Consider the following 15,493-nt stretch of genomic DNA (forward strand, 5'->3'; position numbering starts at 1 on the left):
TCCCTCGGTAGTGCAAAAGGTACCCAAGTTTGACAGATCGCAGTACACTTTGCACGGCATTCTAGATTACCTTATGAGCCATAAAATTTTGGGCAACTGCAAGGGACATGGAGGTCTTTAATGTGTCTTTGATTAGGCCTTTGCATTTTTTGATGAATGAGTCTATTTCTTTTTTAAATTTCTCGGTTCGGTTGTACTTATACGCTTTGAAAGCATATTTTATCAACTATAATCAAAATACTGTACTTGTTACACCCATATTTATATTTACAATGTTTGTGAAGAAATAAAATTTTGACGTTTTGATCGATTTCGATCAGCTGGAGAAGATGCTATAATGAAGTTATTTTGGTGTTATTTGGATCATCACAAAACAAAATAATAACTTATTTTAAAGCATATCGTGGATATGCTGTAAAAGTGTATTATGAACGTTTATTATAAGTTTTTCGAAACTTTTTATAAAGCTGCTCCAAAACATTATTTCAACGTTGTTTTGACATATTTTTAAATCTTTTAGGATTTGTTAAGTTGGTATAGACGTAGATAACAGTGTTGGCTAAAAATATGATATCATGTCGCGAAAAAGAAACATTTAGGTTATCTGAATTCGATTTGGAGATGCGATAAAGAAATGAGATATTTTAAGTTCAGTAACATTATTTGTCACAATCAATGTATTCAAATTGTTATTGATTATTGGAACGTATTAGTTTTTTCTTCATGTATCCAATTATTTTCAGATTTTAATATCAGCTTTTGTTGGAAATGTTAGCTTTTCCAAACATATATGAATGGTACTGTAAGCGCCGAAGATAAGCCGCTACATTATTTCTTCATGCGGATCAAAACAAATCTCATAAAATAACAGAATCTCAAAAATTCTATTATTCATTTTAGTTTCACCATCAATTTTGAACCGCATTGAAAATATTACTACACATTGCTAATAAAATGCATTTTAACATCTGTTCTTGTTATTCGAATTACCTTTTAGGTCATCTACTTCATCACTTTTCGGATTAAAGTAGCCATATAATTCGAAACATATTTTCATTTCTTTCGTGCTTCAAATATAGTTGGTCTCACAGATGATTTGTTTGTCATACAAAAGAATTCTGCAAGTTAAATCATTTGTCAATAGCCATTTGTCAACTAATATATCTGGCTGTAATAGAAAATCATCAGTTTGTTATATAGATGTGTTTTGCTAGTAATAGCACTTGAAAATTGCTTGATTTCAACAAGTAAATATGGAAGATGTATAAAAGTTCCTTGCAAGTATTAGTTGCTGTCCAGTAGCTTTATTATATTTTGTTAATACTTTTGATCCAATGTTTATTTATATTATGTTGAAAATACGTTCGTGAATCGTCTGTTGGATTTATTTTGTATATCTTTTTTTTATTATTATTACACCTTTATTCATCTGACTGCTTAGTCTACATGAACATATTAAAAAACTTATAATCTACTAAACATTATTTTGAGTCTAGTTATAAAAACATCTACAGATGTCTAAGTAGTGTGGAACGTGGGACACGGTGTGCCAGAAGGAAGTCGTTCCGAAAAATAAAAAATATGAGCCGAAGAGCTTGGGGGTTTTTGAAACTATTGAAAGTGCGATTGGCAGCTTGAGCGAATTACAGTGCGTATTGTGTGAGTGTGTCTAAAGTGCTGCACAAACTAATCCAAACGCCTTTTTTCACGTTGAAGGATAAAGAAGGTACTCAAGTAACACAGCTTATTTATAGCCGGGGAGCCGGCTGACGGCGATTTGTTTTGATGTTCGAAGCACGTGGATTGCACTTATTTTCGCTGTTTTTGGCCGTTTTACCACCGATTTTCACTAACCCTTCACTGCACAGTACGTCTTTACAACCGGAGCAATCGATTCACACACGTTTTGCTCGCGAAAACCGCGGAAAACTTAGAAAAATCCTAGTTTAACTCGCGAGCGCGCAAAAAGAGATATTTGAAATGTAACAGGGATATGATCAGAATCAAAATAAGCAAAAGTAATCAGTTGGCTAAAAAGATGACTAAAGTCGGTTAAGACCAAGCCAATCGTAGATGGATTTCTAGAAGAGGAAAAACATGTAGGGCTATCAGGGTACTGAATTGAAAATATTGAATTACTAAACAAATTATTCCATGGCCGATGTTAGGCATCAAAGTCACCAATGACAATTTTTTTTACTTATTTACTTTTTTGCAAGTCAGTTCGGAGCAAATTAACTTGTTGTCCAGAGCACTGAAAAGGCAAATAGGTAGCTATGAAAGTATATTTACCAAGAAGTGTTTCAACTGAAATACCTGAAGTTTCACAAATTTAGTTTCAAAAGACGGAAACAGTTGATGTTTTATACGCCTATGAATGATGATTTCAACTCTCCCACATGCCCCATCAAGTCGATTATTACGATAAACAAAAAAGTTAGGATCTCTTTTGAGTTTAGATCCAGGTTTCAAATACGTTTCGGTAAAAACTGCTATATGCACGTTATAAGCTGTAAGAAAATTAAACACTTCATCCACTTTACCATTCAGAGAACGAGCATTCCAATTTAAAATATTTAAATTATTATTTGGATCCATTATAAAAACGTAATCCAATAACAATTTGATTAGTAAATTTTACACCTACTTGGACTGCTTCAGGCATAGTGGTGGCTTCGAACATTGCACCAATCATAAGACTCAATTTTTCAGTTAGAAAATTAAAATCAGAGGAAGACATATCACTTGGAGTGAGTACATTTGATGATTTCCCATTGGAATTTTCGGTAGACGAAGAAGCAGAGTAGATATTACCTATGGCGGTAGGGTTTTTTTTTCATTTGATTTGAAACAAGTAGAATGGGTACTCATAGTACGAATAGGGGAGGAGTTCAAATTACCTGCTATGATATCGGCAAAGGATTTACCGTGGGTAGATACATTTGAAATTGAAAGATTCGAACGGCTACCCGTCGGATTAAAATTAGTTTATGAATGAGCATGATTATGATCTTCCTGATGGGTATGATTCCTAATCAAGCGATCGTTAACTGAAAAATGAGTATTGTTCGATACTCTACCAGGAAAATTCCGAAAACGACCATTATCGTAACGGATATTATCTTTCATCTGCCTGGCACGAGCCTCAATGACTCTTTTGCGTGAAGGGCATTCCCAAAAAATTGACTTATGATTAGCCCCGCAATTCGAGCATATAAACTTGGTGGTATCTTCCTTCAGTGGACAGACGTCCTTAGCGTGAGAAGAACCACCGCAAATCATGCATTTAACATCCATGCGACAATTTTTTGTACCATGACCCCACTTTTGGCACCGACGGCACTGAGTTGGGTTCTGGTAATTTCCTCCAGGGTTCTGGAAATGTTCCCATGTCACACGGACATCGAACAAAAGTTTTGCTTTTTCTAAAGCTTTAATATTATTTAGATCTTTTTTGTTAAAGTGAACTAAATAATATTCTTGAGAAAGCCCTTTCCGTACAATGAGATTGGGTTCTCTTTTTCATAATGATTACTTGGACTGGGGAAAATCCAAGTAAATCATTTTTCCATTTTTGATCTCTTCAGGTGACTTATAGTCACTTGAGAATCCTTTCAAGACAACTTTGAACAAACGTTCAGTTTTGTCGTCATAAGTAAAAAAATTATGCTTCTTCTCTTCAAGATGTTTGAGAAAAAGTTCGCGATCTTTAAGAGTTTCCGGCAAAACGCGACAGTCTCCTTTCTTTGCGATTTGGAAGGAAACCTTGATTCCCCTAATGGAGTTCAAGATCTGCTGTCTAAATCCCCCAAATTCGGAACAACTGATCACGATAGGCGACACTCTTTGCTTCCTCACTTGAATCAAAGAGCCTGGGCTAGAGGCTGCTTCGATTTGGTGTTCGGAAAATTTGTCTAGAGCATCGAACTGATTGCTCATTTCGATACAATTATCAACATTATTCATTTCACCCTTCGAAGAAAGTTCGCATCCCGAGGAAACGTCCTTTCTTCCATTCTTGCCACGTAAAGTGACAGTTTTAAAACCCACTTTTTTGGAAGGAAGTTGTGAATTCAGAGATTCACCCTTCCTTTTGTTTGTTGTTGATACCATGTTAAGTGAATAAACGAAAGAAGACGTGACCTTCGAGAGGTTTTTTTTTTCCCAAGACGGTGTCCAAGAAGGATTACCACCGCTAACTGTCGCCAACGGGTTCAACGAAAAATCGAAGGCACGCGCCCTAACAAAGATCGATAAGGGATCAATAGTAGAAAAAAATAGTACTGAAAAGTACTGTTTTAGTAGCACTGAAAAGTACCGTTTTTAATTCAAGCACTGAAAAGTACTGTTTTTTGTAGCACTGAAAAGTACTGTTTTATTGCTTTAGGTAGTTTTTAAGAAAACTTCCAAGAGCAGAGAGAATTCGTGTACGCACAGCACGAAGGTGCGATGCGCACTGGGCGCTGTTATTGTTTGTTATAGTAATGAGAGCACCAGTACACATTGAGGATGCTACTGATCCTGAGTAGCATCTGTTGGTTCCCTGTGTAAGTACAGCTGCTCTTGCAATAACGGAGTAGTAACAACGGGCGGTCAACGCTCATGCTTATGGAATTTTGTTCCAAGCAATGAAAGTTTGACAATATATTTCATTTAAGTTAGATAAGTTGTAATTCATCGAGACCTAATGTGCGTAATATAAAGCAAAACAATGAAAAGTACTAACAACTATATTTGTCTTACAATCCTTGGATGGTCCGAGGCAACTGCCTATTTTTCACCCCTCAAATCCGGTCCTGATGGTGCTGATAGCGTTCCGGCAAGTTGAGATGAGCGGCAGAGCGTATAGGTACATGCATACCTAGGACAAAAGGCAGTAACAATAGCCCAGCAGCCAGCCGTCGTCGTGCTTCTCGCACCTTTACTACAGCTGCGGCAGTTGGCTCACCGAAAAAGGCAGGAAGCGGAAACTGTAACCATTGGGAAGTGAAAAGCACACAAAAAGCTCCAGCGTGGAACAATATTAAAAGTTTAATTTTGGAGGAACATATATTAGCGGAGAAAAAGAAGCTCTTACACATCAAACAGAAGTGCTGATATTGTGGTGTTTCCTCCAGAAGTCGATGTGCATGCAGTTGCTGCTGAAAAGACTCTGGTTTATAGAGAGGCTTTGAGTTGTGAAGCTCATACACTTTGGAATACTTTCAATGCAAATGATTAAAATTCTGCTATTAATTATGCCTTTTTCCTTTATAGAGGAAACTACAAAGTTAAATCAAGTTGTTTGTCGCCTTGAAAGGAGTACAGGAGACAAATGAATGATATGGGGTTATTTGTAACAAATTTTATTTATATTTTAGAACATATTAATATGTTCGGTAATCCAATCTGCCTGGTTATTAAATTAATTAACTCATTACGCGTTGGTATAGATGGATAAATTATGAAAAAAAACCAGGACTCTTGTATGCTAGACGAGCGCTTTGACCGAGCCCCTTGGCGACTCAATAACATAGAAGGTTACAAGTTTCAAATTCTTGTCCCCAAGCAGATCCTAGACTAGATCGAGTCTAGTGCGCAACACTGAAGACGGCCTTACAGTGGAATTAAATGGTATAGTATTAAATTGCGTTTTTCATTCAGCTTAATTTAGTTTTACTAAATTAGGATGATAGTGTTGCCTAACACAGAACATCTTGTTATAAGGAATGAATGCAATGTTTGGAATGATACTAATGAAGAATAAAAATAGAGAACTAAAAGTCAGAACACAAATTACGATTTTACTATTCAACTCGGTTCTGTTGGCTTTTATGTGGAATAATTGTTTGCACAATAAGTCAATGAATTCCATGAAAGCTTCACAGGTGTACTAGATATTACACATTTTTCATCTTTTGTAACAAAATATGACAAACACTTCATCAATCCTCGCCGTCTCAAATGACAATTAAGCTAGAACAACTGCTCGCAATCTCCGGTCGGGCGTGTCTATACATCACTTACCGTGTTTGTCCTTCTCGTGCATCTGCTTTCCATCGGCTAAATAAATAATTAGCACCAGTTTGCAGCATAAAACATTCACGAAACCATTAAATTTCATTTTCAGCTTCTCCACAAGTGCTCCCCGTTAGGTGAGCCCTCAGTTTAACAGCCGGCGTCCCGAGCGTTCGGTCCTCGTATCGTTTGATGATCAGCTTTATGAAGTCACAAACTGTGGTCAGAGCTCGATTGAATGTGATGATGCTTTGCGTGGGCACTTTTCCGTTTGCAACTATGTTACAATCGAAATTTTCTGAAACGAAAACCAGAAACAGAGGAAATGGTGGTCAGGATGGCTTTATAATCGTATAGGTGTTTAGGTTGTCTCATATTTTATTGATGGAATATGGGGTGTCGGCTGTCACGTGCGAATAATGCAACTCTAGCTAAAACGAGTCCAATGTTGGCACACATTGCATATTTTGGAAATCAGTTAAGATTGGGATTCCGTTCTAATGTGTGAAAATGCTATCAAATGATTGAATTGAAAAAGAACAAACTATTTCGAATCGGGACCACTAAACTAGTTTTATAAGTGAATTCCAAACAAAACATTCTTCTTCTTCTTCTTGGTATTACTACCTTCCTTACTGGAACAGAGCCTGCTTCTAAGCTTAGTGTTCAATGAGCACTTCCACAGTTGTTAACTGAGAGCTTTCTTTGCTAAAGTTGCCATTTTCGCATTCGTTTATCGTGTGGCAAGTACAATGATAGTCTATGCCCAGGGAAGTCAAGGAACTTTGCATTACGAAAAGATCTCGAGCCGACCGGGAATCGAACCCAAACACCTTCAGCATTGCCTGCTTTGTAGCCGTGTACTCTAACCACTCGGAAGACCCAATGTAGAATGTCAGGTTATAAGTCGCTTATCTGAAAGTATCATAGAAAACGGTTGAATTGACTCTTGTGACAATCGGTGGACGTAGCAAAAATAATGTAGAAGGTGAGCTATGGCTTTCCTTCAGTTACTTCATAAGAACCTAGGTATATAATATATTATGTTATAATTACTATTTTATTGTAAATTTTTGGCTTCGGAAAATATTTTCTCTCTAAATCAAATTGCTACATCATTGTTTTTTATCCCGCATTTTCCGGCCAGCTAGAAAATGGACACCATATTGCACGCCAAACTGTGAAACAGGCTCTGTCCCAGTGAGGATGTAATTCCAAAATGAAAAGGATATCCTATGGACTAGTTTTAAGGTATTTCAAGAATATCTCCACAAACTCCTTCAATTAATACATTAAAATACCCTGAAGGCATTTCTTCGGCCGTCATTCTGACAAATTAAATTCTTGATCAAATGAAACCTAAATTTTTTTTCAGAATATTCGTCCATTTTCAAGGACGTATCTAAGAATTTGTTTGTAGTATTCTTTTTAGACTCCAAGAATTTCCACCAGAACATACTTCAACAATCTTAAAATCCCTCCAACGATTTCTTCAAGAATATTTGCAAGGAAAGCTTGAAAATCTTTTCAAAAATAGTAACTTTTTTTCCAAAACTTTTTTGGAATTTCTTTAGGCTTACTTCCAGGATTTCTATCTGAAATCCATTCAGAGATCTCTACGTGAGTTTTTCAAGAACTTCGTATTAATTTTCCAGAAATTGCTTTAGAAATTTCTTGCTTATATACTCCAAAATTCTCGTCAGAAGTTTTTAAAATACCGTTTATAGAACACTGGAAGATATAATTTGGGAAATTTCCTATTTTAGGTCTTTTTCTGGTTGAATTTAAATACTACTGGATAAATTTATGTAGAAATCCCTGCTTCTAGTGTTAAAAAGATGGTAAAAATCTTGAAAGAAATGGAAACATTATTTTCCTGAAGTGATGTCAACAAGAAAAAAAAATAAAACTGAGAAAAGATTTAACGACATAATTTTTTGAAATATCTGTAAGAATTTTTCGTAGAAATTATTAAAATTTCTCAAAAGAACATCAAAACAAAGTCTATATTAAACTCTTGAAAATACCTCAGGTAGAATCATTGAGAATCTATCACACAGTGTAACAAAAATGACAAATTTACGTGCCTCAAGGATCAAATTATGTGTCTTTAGTAGATTTGAGATCACTGAATCTGATGCCGTTTTCAGAAATGTTCCAGCACGTCACAATTTTTAGCTACCGGTCGCCAAAGATGTATAAAACACTGCTTCCGTTGATGTTTACATAAAGTTTTAAAAAGTAAAAACTGCATGTAATCATCAACGGAATCAGTGTTTTATACAACTTTGGCGACTAGTCAAACTTTTTTATAATCTAATCCACCAAGCATGCAAAATAGGACGCAAACTTCCAATTCAGAAATTAGGGGGAGATCCCCCAGTGTCGGACTGCACCCAATACCAGACACTTCCGCTTTTCATAAACAATAAGAAAAATAAATAAATGAAACCCATATGACAGATATGTCAATACAACACATGGAAATCAATGTTTTGTTTGAACATTTTGAGGTTATTTACAATTTCATCAAATTGCATTTTACTGGTGCACTCGAGTAACCATGGAAAAGAAAAAGCTCTTGTGGTCCGTGGAACGCATGACTGCTGCTATAAACAAGGTCTGGGCGAGGGAAGTGACTATTCGGGAGGCGGCGGATGCATTCGGCATTCCCAAAAGTACTCTCCATGACAAAACAGTAAGCCTCAAATCTGGTAAGAAAACACTCTTAGAACCGAAATTGGGCAAGTTTGCCAGCACATTCTCGTATGCATACGAAGAGGAACTTGCAGACCATGTTCGGGATTTGGCGAGTAGATGTTTCCCACTAACCAGGACAGAGTTTCTGAAATTGGCATTCGATTTGGCGCAGCATCTGAAGGTTCCACATCAATTTAATGTGAGCAAAGGAACAGCTGGGAAGCACTTCTACTACAACTTCATGGGAAGACACCCGGATCTATCACTCCCGAATCAACAAGTCTTATGCGAGCGGTTGGATTCAACAGGCCACAAGTGGATTTGTTCTACTCAAACTTACGTACATTGACGGAGCGGTACAATTTTCGTCCATCTAACATCTACAATTGCGATAAAACGGGCGTTACCTGTGTTCAAAAGCACCTTGAGGTATTGGCTCCAAAATCGGTCCGGCAAGTAGGTAAAATTACGTCCGTCGAACGTGGAAAGAATGTCACAATCCTGTTCTGCATGAGTGCAACAGGGGTGTACATTCCACCGTTTTTCGTATTTCCAAGAGTTAGGATCATCTCATGTTCAATGCTCCCATGGACAGTAAAGGGGTAGCCCTACCGAATGGATGGATGAATGGTGAGTTTTTCTTGAAGTGGCTGGAACATTTCGTGAAATTTTCACGACCGTCAAATGAATCCCCAGTTTTGATCATTCTGGATAGTCACAGTAGCCACAAAACACTGGATGTGATCAATTTTTGCCGAAATAATAATGTGCATCTTATCAGCTTGCCACCCCATACGAGCCATAATATGCAACCGCTATATAGAACTTTCATGAAGCCCTTTAAGGTGAAGATGAATCGAAGCGAAGCTTAAAATTGTCAAGACCACAAATCTGGAGAACTAAACATCCGTTTGAGCTGAAAACCTTATCGATTGGTCACTAGCTGGTGGTGACCAATCGATTAAATTTTCAACTCAAACGAATGTTTGGTTCTCCAGATTCGTGCTCTTGAAAATTTGAAGTTTGGCTTAGATTCATTTTCATTTTAAAGATTCATATCACGAACGATGTGACGTGTGGATGAGGGCACATTCAAGAGCTCGTATCACGGACTACGATATTGCTGGAATCGTCAGACAAGCTTATTTGAAGGTGGCTCGAACGGACATCACATCCTCTGGGTTTGAATGTATCGGAATAGTACCGTTCGACAGCTGATTTTCTCCCCGCTGATGTAACAAACATTCCGTTAGAAAATAAGCCAGTTGAATCGAAACCAACTGTATTCAATGAGATTCCTGCTGATATTTCATTCCAACCATCAACAAGTACCACAACAAGGATGGTCGAAGCTTTGCAAATAATATCACCCGTTCCTGATGCAACACAACGAAGAGCTAATGCGAGAAAAAGAAAGTCACAGAAAAGCGAAATCCTCACTACAACGGCGTGTAAAGTTGAGATCCAAGAGAAGTTATGAAGATGAACTCAAAGAGTTCTAAGAAGGAAGAATATCCGGAAAGAATCATGATTTCGGTAAAAATGGAGGTTGAGAAGAAAGAAAACTTGAAGACCACGGAATTGCAGTTGAACACCAGGAAGGAGAAAAAACGCGGCCGACCGAAAGGAAGCAAACAGACCACGACCGAGAAGAGCACCACTGCAAAGAATTCAACAGCAGTTCGAAGTGATGCTTACAGTATTTGTTGATCACCAAGGTGAACATTTGATCCTGATTTTTCATAAAAATAATTGAATATTCAATGAATTCGTTTGTTTTTTTTTGCTATGCAAAATATGTGTCCGGTTTTGGGGGACACATTTGTAAAGCAGTAATTTTGTTCGATATTCCATTCATCGTTTAAACACATGAAACCATGATATTGATTGGTATAATATTTTTTCATAAAGAATAAACATTAAAACTATCGTTTGAATAAAACATAAAACGAACTCGTTTATTTATTGATTTTATTTTGTATGAAATCCTTAAGTGTCCGGTACTGGGGGACCTCCCCCTATTTGGTTGAAATTGCATGATAAAGTTAAGATTAGCATCGAATGCATTAAGAACATTGTTGATAAGTATTGTTATACAAATGGATTCAGTAAGTATTAATCAAGTAAATAGCGGTATTTTGAGCTTGAGACAAAAACGTGTTCCGCAGTGTCGTCTAAAGAAATTCATGAAGAAACCACTGGAGTATTTTTTTTATATGTGTCTAAACCCTTTAGGGGGTTCTAAAGATCCTTCAATAATGAATCAAGCAGTTTCGCACCTTGTTTTCTTAGAATCAATATTCCATACACTTCTTAAAGGATTCCCTAAATATTTTCGCTTTTCCAGACGTCAAATACTTAAGAGGAAAGCCTTAAAGGATTTTAAAAGAAAACTATTTTGATGAATCTCTGAAATAATTTTAGACAACATTTTTGGGATGTATATTTGGAAGAGTTCGTGGTGGAATAACGGGAAGACGAAAAAAAATATCGTTGTGTATGTTATATGTATGTTTTAATAGATTCTTATTCCAAACAATAAATTTCGAATTAAGATTTTGTTCAATTTTTTTATGAAATTTGTCACTCAATATCTAGATGATCAATTCCAACTCGAATTAAATGCCTTCAGAGCTATTTAAGGCTCGGTAACTTGTGAAGATTCATTGGTTCGAAGCCTATTAAATGCACTAAAATAAATTTGTTTGACTTCTTGACTCGAATTCGAATTAAGATTTTCGGAATATACGACAGAATAAGAACAGTGTTCGGCATTGGAAGCAAAGTTTTTTGTATATTTTTGACCACAAATTATATTTTATAATTTATCATAATTTTCATCAGAACGCTTCATTACATTTCAATTTTTACATTTATTTTTAAATCAACATTTACATTTACATTTCAATTTTGCTTTGAAATAAAGTTGATCACAAACATCTGATGCTTCATGAGTATTAATGCAATTGAACTCACTGTAAGCATGAAGTGTTCAGAAAATGAGTTTATACGGTGACTACCGTTATACTTATTACTTTTGAGTAAAACATACATTTTGGCTTAAATCTAAGACATATTTTAGGATGTTGCTAAGTAATATATCCAATAAAATAATCCCTGGACAATCCTTAAAAAAAATATATGAGTATCCCAAAATATCCAAAAAATCTTTTTAAAGAAAATCATGAGATATCATAACATATTTGAGCAATAATGGGAAAACGTATTGGCGTGAGCACATTAACCGAAGAAACACTTGCAGAGGTTGCAGAGTTTTTTTTTTTAAATTTCTTTATTAATATCATTCCAAACATTACATTCATTATTTCTTCACAAATCTAAGATTTTATTAACATTTTGTTAAAAACATATTACATTTTATTTGCCGTAGCAGTTCAGATTTCTACAGGTGAGTTGATTTCACCTGCTTACAAGAGAATTTTTTTTTTGAATATACTTAACCTAACTTAACTTAAACATATAACGCATTAATCGTGGCAATAGAAGATTGTAACGATTTTTGCCTGAAATTATTAATTATTTTATTTTACATTTGTTCCAATGTTTCAACATTGGATATTCTATGTAACTCATCGGTACTATACCAGGGAGGAAGCCTTTGAATCATTTTCAAAATTTTATTTTGAATTCTCTGCAGAGCTTCCTTCCTGGTATTACAACAGCTAGTCCACACCCGAGTAGAAGAAAATAACTACTGAATACCAAATTGAGGTATTCCATACCAGATAATTTCCAATATCTACAACCTGAATGAGGTATGAATGAGCCCTTCATAAGAGGTAAAATACCTCAAATAATACCTTCTGCATATTCTACAAATACCAAGCTGATAACTAGATCAGGTATTGTAATAGCTAAATAATACTTGATGGATTTTCATATAAAAGTGAAACTTTTCAATACCTCAAGCAGTCCTCAATAGCTATCGAATACCAAAATGAAGTATTTTTGATTGTTTTAAACATTATTTTTAAATACCATTTTAATACCAAAATAAGGTATTGACAACTGAACAATACCTAATTATGGTAATATGGTATGCATAAGTTATTGCGGAGTAATTCTTTCCTCCTCGGGTATTGGTACAGCATACAACATGGCTGGCCTGAAAATTTGTTTGAATATCGAAAGCTTGTTCTTAAGACAAAGTTTTGATTTTCTTTTAATAAGTGGATAGAGACATTTCACATATATGTTACATTTGGCTTGAATGCCCTCAATGTGATTTTTGAAAGTTAAATTCTTAACTTCAGCTGACCAATTTATTGGAACCCCTCCCATCGTAATAACATGTCTACTTGAAGGTTTCAAATAAAGAGTTTTTGGTTTATGTGGGAATATTCCATTGATAATTTTTCAATTTGTTTTGTTTCTTAAATCTGCAAAACGTTTCTTGATTTCCTTCTGCACATCCTGCCATATAACAATCAATATAAGGATCACGAGTGCGTTGAAATTGCCTTCTCCTCACGTTTTTAAGACGGATCAAGAGTTTAAGATCATCGTCTACAATCACGGATTCAAATTTTACTTCACATTTTGGAATTGCAATGCTTCCTGGCTTCAACAATGGTATTTGTTAAAGTTTCAAGAGCATTGCCAATATCTAGTTTAGTTTCTAAAGAAATGTTAACATCAAGATTAGAGTCAACATACGTTTCAAACATATTCCAGTCGGCTCGTAAATAATTGAAAGTGGAGCTGATAGGATTGAGAATCGATTCATGGGATATTTGAAATGTAACAGGGACATGATCAGAATCAAAATCAGCATGAGTAACTAATTGGCTACAAAGATGACTAGAGTCGGTTAAGACCAAGTCAATCGTAGATGGATTTCTAGAAGAGGAAAAACATGTAGGGCTATCAGGGTGAAGTTGCAGAGTGTTTATTCGGATAGCTTAGCGTAACAATCAGGTTGCTATGACAGTGACTTGGTATTTACGTCAATTCATCCATATAATCGTTCATCAAACTCACTGATTGGTTTGATAAAATGTAATATGCGTTTGCAGGTGGCAAAATAAGTATTTACTAAAAAAATCTGCTTCCAGTTATTTTTTAATTTCAATCTCTGACAAATGTACGCAAAATTGAGTTTGAAAGTAAAGCAACAATGAGAAATGTGCGTTTACCAAATTTGGCTCATTGTTTCAAACACCGCTTGATTGTTAACGTATCAGGCCCCCATCTGGTAGATGCAGATATCTATTTTTAACGACATTCGTGGGAAAAAGAGATAATAATCAAGGGTGAAGAATGATTTATAACTTAATTGCGTAACGCTGAAAACTTAGATTGTTTACCCCATACCCTTCATGTGGCAAAAATACATTTTCACCAAATTAAGTAACGCTCTGTCAAGACTACCCCCTTATTGTTTATTTTTTTAAAGAGGTTTCACTGCAAAAAGGTTTTTCTTCGTTTAAAATACAAAATGTGCCTTTTACTCGTCTAACACACATATTTTCTCCGTTATCGACGTTCGCATTGATGGTGAAAATTTGCTACGAATGGTAAACACAACACCCCTATTGTAACAATAAGTAACGGAAACTTAACCTTTCATGCGTTATGTAATTTGTGAACGATGCCTAACCCTGCTACCAGGAGATAATTTGTTTACCTCAATAGATATTTGATAACTTTTTTGCTTCTTAATATTTTTGCACCATTTTTACACAAGTTCTCAAAAAACTCTTCTATTTTTAGAATCGGTATCAATATTGATCATTGGGCATCTAGTTTTGAAAATATTCCAATGTTGTTACACCTTCATATATTATAACTATCTTCTCCGAAAAAAATCATTGAGTTCAATCGGTTTAGTTGTCTCCGAGAAATCTTAAAATTGCAATATATTGTTTTTTGAAATTTTTCAGATCCTTGTACCAAAAACATGAATAGTAATTTCTCAATTGCATCAAATTGCATCATTTCTTTTCAAAAAACTCACTGTTATGTTTCGGAAAGCAAATAACCGAAAATAAGAAAAAGTCAGTAGCCTAAGATATTTACGTGAGTTGTGGCTACGCGTCAGTCCCCCAATGAATTTCGGAATATCTCCGGATCCATATGATTATCAAAATCGCCAAAGAAAAAAAAAAAGAAAAACTATTGAAACAAAAAGGTTATCGTGATTTCATTTTTATTTTGTTGTAAACAATGATGCTGCTGGTATTAGAAACTCATTTGATTTCAAAGTACGATCAAAGCAAGCGACGTAAAGCATCCCATCTGTATCGGCAGTTGTTTCGCAAGTGTTAGCAAGTTGATAAACAATAGCAGAGAAAGAGAGCCCAAAGAGAGAACGGTGATAAATTCTTTTTTCTCCCTAATTTAGCATTGGAAGAAGGTACTAGCACATTAGATCAAATTCATAGTCGCAGTGGTTTAAATCCCAACACCAAAAAAAAAAGGTACCGTAAAACGGGGTAACTTTGATAATGCGGGTAACTTTGATAGTGCGAGACCCACAACATATTAAACGAAAAAAACGAAGTTTCTGTCAATCAGTTAAAAAAAATGAATGCAATATTAAGAGTATTAGTATGACACTTCATGTCAAAGCTATTTTCGTTGGAATCAAGTGCATTTGAGGATTTATATGCAAATTTTTAAAATTTACAAGTTTTTAGCGCTTACAAACAATCTGTTCTACGATCACTATTTGATAAAGTCATAATGAATTCGTCACTTATCCATGACAACCTAGTTATAGTAGAACATGAATTCGGTCTCAAATCTCTTAGCGAAATCCATTTTTACAAACTGG

The 15,493-nt window shown here is 35.4% G+C and overlaps 1 protein-coding gene across 1 annotated transcript in view; it reads right to left on the bottom strand.

The window, feature by feature from the left end:
• Positions 1 to 15,493, bottom strand: part of LOC5571423 (titin) — a 290,096-nt gene that overhangs the window by 179,636 nt on the left and 94,967 nt on the right. Inside the window, exon 3 of the mRNA XM_021845061.1 lies at positions 6,007 to 6,295. Within this exon, the coding sequence (XP_021700753.1) occupies positions 6,007 to 6,103 (97 nt within the window). The 5' untranslated portion in view covers positions 6,104 to 6,295. The remainder of the gene's footprint in view (positions 1 to 6,006; positions 6,296 to 15,493) is intronic.

This window comes from Aedes aegypti, chromosome 2 (genome assembly GCF_002204515.2).
Source record: "Aedes aegypti strain LVP_AGWG chromosome 2, AaegL5.0 Primary Assembly, whole genome shotgun sequence".
Lineage (NCBI taxonomy): Eukaryota > Metazoa > Arthropoda > Insecta > Diptera > Culicidae > Aedes > Aedes aegypti.